At 32.4% G+C, this 6,154-nt stretch overlaps 1 protein-coding gene across 2 annotated transcripts; it reads right to left on the minus strand.

Moving 5' to 3' along the window:
* Positions 1-851: 851 nt before the first annotated feature.
* On the minus strand, positions 852-5,453 carry LOC132182743 (transcription factor JUNGBRUNNEN 1-like). Of its 2 annotated transcripts, none has more exons than XM_059596075.1 (3): positions 5,157-5,453; positions 3,065-3,369; positions 852-1,371 (listed from the first exon to the last, which is right to left on the minus strand). In XM_059596075.1, the coding sequence occupies exons 1-3, from the start codon at positions 5,359-5,361 to the stop codon at positions 991-993; spliced, it is 891 nt and encodes a 296-aa protein (XP_059452058.1). In that variant the 5' UTR covers positions 5,362-5,453; the 3' UTR covers positions 852-990. The 2 variants fall into 2 exon arrangements, with proteins under 2 accessions (XP_059452058.1, XP_059452057.1); XM_059596074.1 differs by having other exon boundaries at positions 3,065-3,372; positions 5,157-5,452.
* Positions 5,454-6,154: the final 701 nt, after the last annotated feature.

A 6,154-nucleotide genomic window follows, 5' to 3' on the forward strand; every position in this document is an offset into this window, starting at 1 on the left:
GAGTACATGCCTTATGCACCGAGATACAAGCCTCGCCCCCATCAAACGTAAGATTTCAACCTGGCCCATTCAGAAGCAAAAGCCCCTATCATAGGATCAGAATCAACGAAGGGAAACACACACAGACTCTAAGGGCGGCCAAACATCGGCAAAGTGGAAACAATGCAGCGTTTCAGCGGTACGGGATTTTCCATCGGTCCCTGGAAAATATAACCCTTACCTTAGCGCGGGAAGGAAGCGCGAGATGCACACACATCTAACTCAGATAGCAGATGAGTACGCTAAGATGGAGCAAGAAGATATCCGACTATTGAAGGTAGGAGCCCTGCCAATTGGGTCTTACCAACAGAAGGCTGCTTTCCTCGCCAGCATTGACAAGGACTATGAAACGTTGGTCAAGGATGAAGAGGATCCGTCGGAAGAATCAACCAGAGAGTGCTAGACTTAGAAGTTGGGTAACTTTGGAATAGATAGGTTGCTAGGTAGTTAGACTACGCACTGTACGTAGTGGTATATTTTGTATTAGGAGTTCAGGTGTTTTTCCAAAATGAATTTCGAAAGAAAATGAATTTTACTCGTACCTCGAATTTCACAAAACCAACTTTTGTGCCAATTTCAGTCCCAAATTTGCAATTGATAATACGTTCCAATTTCAGTCCCAACTTTCATGCCAACTTTTGTACTCATAATCAATTGATAATACGTCCATCAAATTTGCAGTCACACGAGCATGAAACATAAAATGTAATTATCTTTAACAACAAGAAAAAGCTAGTCAAAATATCAGTAAAAAGAAAAGAGAAAAATATAGTCTGAGAAGAAATGCTATGCAGATCATATTAATGCTGGGAAAGTATATTGTCATCATAAAGTGTAACCTATCACCAAACATAATATTTAGTAACTAATTAACGTTAATAAACTAAAAAAGAAAAGAAAAATAAAATAAAATAGAAGCAAATCACGTTAATGCCCCTCCACATCTATTAATTATCTACACTTATAAACTTGGGATGGATCAGCGGCTAGCTGAACCACCGATCTGAGCTCATCCCAGCTTCCATTTGTGAAGAAATCATCTGCACTCGGGTTCCACAAGCTTGAGTAAGCCGATGGAAATGGAGCTTGAGCTGAAGAATTCAAGCGGCCAACAAAATAGTGGTTTCTTTCATGATCAACTTGTTGGATGAAGGGTTTGCTTTCATTTTGTTGGATGACTGAGTCTTCAAAGCTTATGTTGTCTGATTCAAAACTGCATGTTTTCAAGCATGAATCGGTTGGATTCAGTTTGGCGGCGGGTTCTTTCCAATTCGGGGAATACTTTTTATAGGATGGGATCCGTTTGAATATTCGGCAAAGTGTCCAAACTTCCTGCAAACCCGTTAAGAGAAAAAGATTTATAACAAAATAATTGTGCGTAAATATTTGAATTTTCTTTTCTTGGCAACCAAATGGCACGTTCATGTAAGAAAACAACATTTGAAGTTGTCTGCATGTGGTTAATTAGTCATACATACGGAAGCTCGAAAAGTAATAATGTTATTTAACTCCTATGTACTTTTTTCTGTTCAAGGAGCTTGATTCAGGGGTTCAACGGTTTGACTATATATCTAGCTCAAAGAGAGTTCGTGGGGCCAAAAAAAATGAAGACCATTTAAAAAGAATGCTAAACAAAATGTTATATATATATAGTGGTCTCTAGCTAACCCTATCTTTAGGTTTATGGATGTGCCTGAGACTGGCTTTTAGTCCTTCATGAATTTCATCTTTCCTAACACAGATTTCAGGGAAATCTAGTGATAAACTAATAAATGTTTTGGTAAGTGAAATTAAAAATGACAAACTAAAGTCCCCTATTTTACTAAGGTTCCCACCAAAATCAAGGCTCTTTATACTTAATTTGTCCAAAAAAAGAAGAGAAGCATGAAAGGCCTAATGAAAAATGAAAGGGAAAAAAAAAAAAACAAAATTAACCATATGGTTTATCAAATTTGTAATTAGCTAATTGTGGTATCAAGATAAACTTAAAGGTTCAATTCTAAGGTATGCAAAGACAAAAAAAAAAAAAAAAAACAAACAAACAAACAATTTACGCTCTCCAGTCAAATTTCGTCAACTGACTTCACAAATTATAGTAGTGTGACATGTTAGAGCCAACAAAATTGTGGCACGTGTCCTATTTAACTTAGTGTCACACTGACATAACCTGTTAAATTAGTTGATGAAATTTAACGGTAAGAAATAAATTATTTGTTGGAATACCTTAATGGCTTCTGAGTTATTTGATATCACATGAAACTAATTGTAAATCAAGTAAACTACACTGTCTGATTTTGCATTTTTCTCAAAATAAATGAGATATGAGAGCTTAGAGATAAAATAATAAAAATAGAAAGAGACATGTTCATTTTTTTTTTTTTTTTATAAGGGAAAAAAGATACATGTTTGAGACCCTAAAACATTTCAAACCAAAGACATGTTGTAACATGCTTACTATTTATATTTCATTCCAAGTAAATCTAGGTTGTAGATCAAGCTATTTTTCAATTCAAAGTAAGTTTTATCAATTTACAATATATGAAGATGTATTCGGTTTTTTTATTTAATTTTTTAAAAAAAATCAAGATCTTTAAATGATGATGATTTGGATATTACTATCTTAATCTTGAAAATTTCATATATTATGTTGGATATTTTAATATTTGATGGTGTGGATTTGTATTCAGAATTAAAAGCACTCTAAGATGTAAAACTAATACTCCAATTGAAATTCTATATTATTAAAAAAGTTCAAATGTTTTCCAAATGCTTGCATCGTTCCTCATATATATATATATAACCATACTTAATAAAATCCTATTTCCAATCGACTAAATTACTATATATAGATATAATATGGATTAGCCACATTATCTATTGAGAACAATATAATAAGAAAAGTTAAACACAAAAATTTTATTGGCAATTTTGCATCTCAAAAAGCAAGATAAATAATTTCTAAGATTTTTTAATATTTTATAAGGATAATAAAGAAGAAAGAAGTGTGTATGCAAGGAATTCTTACAGCTTCTTGAGGAATATTGGTGGCATTAATGAGGTTGTTAGATTTGTCAAGATGATTTGGAGGAAGGCGAAACTCATGCATCATCCAATCAGTTTTGGTGCCTTTACCAGCACTCCCACGGTAGTAGACTAACGACTTCTTGAGGCCGATGCTTTGATGAGGTTCTTGGACTGAATATATTGCCTTGTCAATGCCTGTGGCCTTCCAAAATCCAGACCCTGTCACTCTGTTTGGTCTAATGCTGTTCCTGTACTTCCTCCCTCTTATGCAGAAGAAATACCACTCCTTCTCCCCCATGCTGCTCACTTCTTCATTGTAATTCAAAGATCATAACATATGAGTGAGAGGCAAGTCCATGATCCGTAAATATCACAATTCATTTCAAAATTAAGCTTAAACTATTAGAAAAATGGTTGATTTTATCATATTTAATTAAATATTCTAACACCCATCCCTTGCATGAGTTCAAACTCCTCATTAATATAAGTGAGATGCAACACGTATAATATGTAATTGAAATGAAAGGTGAATTACGGATACTAAGACTCGAACTCAGGACCTTTATCTCAAAAGTTTAAGTTTGATAGAAAATGATGAATTTAATAATTAATTTAATTGATATATTTACAATGAGTAATGTTAGAAAGAAGACTCTTGTCCTTCTTGTGTACTTCAAAATATGATGTGACTTTTAAAATTATTATTGGTGATTTTGATATTATTTTTAAATTTTGATTTATTGGTAATTTTAAAAGTCACATCACATTTGAGAGGATACAAGAAGGACAAAAGTTATCCTTCTAGCATTACTCAAACAAGAAAAACAGACTTACTTATATGTGAACACTTTTAATGTTATGTAGGCCCACAGATTATGTCTGTTTTCTTTTCTAAATTCATGTTAATGGATCGGAAAATGCAAAATTCAATCTATTTCTTTCTTTTTTGTTTTTTGTTTTCTCAATCCAAATCAATTTGCACGCAAGAAACTGAGGAGAGACTCGTTTTCTAGACACAATTCATACGCAAAAACTGAGGGGAGAATAGTCGAGGGGACCAAACAAGCTTTAAAAAGTCTAAGTGTTTCTATTAGGTGTCAAAAATATGTTCATACAGGTGTTCCAACACAAATAAAAAAGTCGGGATATCGCGCTCTTGGAAGGCTCTCTATGTATAGTCCTAGTCGACATCGTGGCAAAATATATATATATATATATATATATATTAAGAGAGAAATAAAAAAATATTAGGATTATCTTAAGGATCTAGATTAATGACTCTTAGTCTTAGTCCGCCATCAAAAATCGATCACTTTCATCCAAACCGGAATTCAAAAATGAATTTAGTTCTTAGAGAATGTAATCATTAACTTTTAGCCAACTTTCCAAACGTGTTTTCTGAATTTTGTTTTCTGTTTTTCAAACTATCCAAACATAATTTTCAAAAGCTTTTACTTTTTATTTTTAAAATTTTAAAAACAAAAAAGGAATAAAACATAATATATAGCATAATTTTCTTAAATTTTTTCGAAAGTTTTTTCCAGTATTAATTTCATTTATTATTTCAAAAGATATGCTTAAAACATATAGACTATATGTACAAGAATATTGAATGTTTAGAAGGCAGCTGAGATGAAGGTAGGTGCAGTGCTGTTCAACTGCATGCTCTTCAGCAACCTCCAAGTGAAATTAATATTTTTAATGGTATTTTACGTAAATTAGGCCCTGTAAGATTACTCTCATACCACAAATAGATGAGAAAGTTGGATTTTTTTTTTTTTTTTTTTTTCTTTCTTTTTTAAGATGATGAGAAAGGTTTTTTGATTAAAGATTCCTAGTTTTCAAGCGTCTTATATATATATATATAAAGTTAATCACACATGCGATCACTATGATTTGGAAAAGTTCTTTTTCTAGAATCAGCATCTGAACTAGGGGAAGTAAGTAGCTCATAAATTACAAACACAAAAACATATATATATATATATATATATATATATATATATATATATATATATATATATATATATATATATATATTTTAAAGCATACGATCGAATACAAGAAAACTGATAAAATGAAGTAGTTATTACTTGGAAGATCCCATGGATCGTATTTGTAGATATCAACTTGTTTGATGAGCTCAATACTGATTGGTTTATTCTCCACCTTTCGCCGCAAATAAAACCCAATAAGTTCTTCATCTGTTGGATGAAATCGAAACCCTGGAAGCATCATTTCTTCATTATCCTTGTCGTCACTGCAGTTGTCTGAAGAACTCACCTTTGCCACCTCCATGATCTTCGCTCTCTCTCTCTCTCCCTCTCCCTATTCCTCAATTACAAGTGTGTCAAGGTAGAAGCTTCTTATATATATAATGTTTAAATTTCTAACTTGAGAACGGTGGCTGTTTTGGTCAAGTCAGGGATTTCGATTCTGAGTCTATATATAAAGCATGCCAAAAGAGTCTTGGAAGAAGTCTTCCATTTTGGCTGATATATTAATGACCTAATCAAACAAATTGAGCAAATGTTGATCCTCTTTTAGATCTTAAAAAAGATTGATTATTGATAAACAAGGAAGGTAAAAAAGCATGTGATCAGACCCTTTTGAAATTTACAAGTTTTTGTCATGAAAAGAACCATAAAAGTCCACTTTAGTGGGCAACACAGTTTGACTTAGATAGGCCTATTTACGCTCACACAGAGAAAAAGTCAAAGCAGAAGCTTTCAAAGACATGGACACATATATATGGTAGACTATATGTGATCTGTCTAGAAGCTCCATTTTATCAAAAAGTAATAATGCATCAAAAATTAAACTTTTGCCCTCCTTCATAGACTAGTTGTCAACTTGGAAAAACAATTAAGTTGACAACTATCTGATGTATAGTGTACGTCGCTATATTTATTCTGTTCTTACTTGACACTATCTCACTTCTCCTAGTTGCCATGCAAGCAATGCATATCCGCAAATAAGATTATTACTATCTTTTTTTTAAAAAAAAAAATTTATATTTTCTGATTAATAGTAAGATTTGAATCCAACGATCCTCCCCCAATCCGTACAGTTGGTGCTTTAGTACTACTCA

The sequence above is a fragment of the Corylus avellana genome, chromosome ca5, assembly GCF_901000735.1.
Source record: "Corylus avellana chromosome ca5, CavTom2PMs-1.0".
In the NCBI taxonomy this organism is placed as follows: Eukaryota; Viridiplantae; Streptophyta; class Magnoliopsida; order Fagales; family Betulaceae; genus Corylus; species Corylus avellana.

Bases quoted from the DNA above. Each gene is read 5' to 3' on its own strand.
- LOC132182743 (XM_059596074.1), bottom strand. From the start codon at position 5,361: ATGGAGGTGGCAAAGGTGAGTTCTTCAGACAACTGCAGTGACGACAAG. The intron at 3,373-5,156 runs GTAATAACTACT...ATTACAATGAAG, and splicing joins CGATCCATGGGATCTTCCAA to AAGTGAGCAGCATGGGGGAG. The intron at 1,372-3,064 runs GTAAGAATTCCT...ACGGGTTTGCAG, and splicing joins CCAATATTCCTCAAGAAGCT to GAAGTTTGGACACTTTGCCG.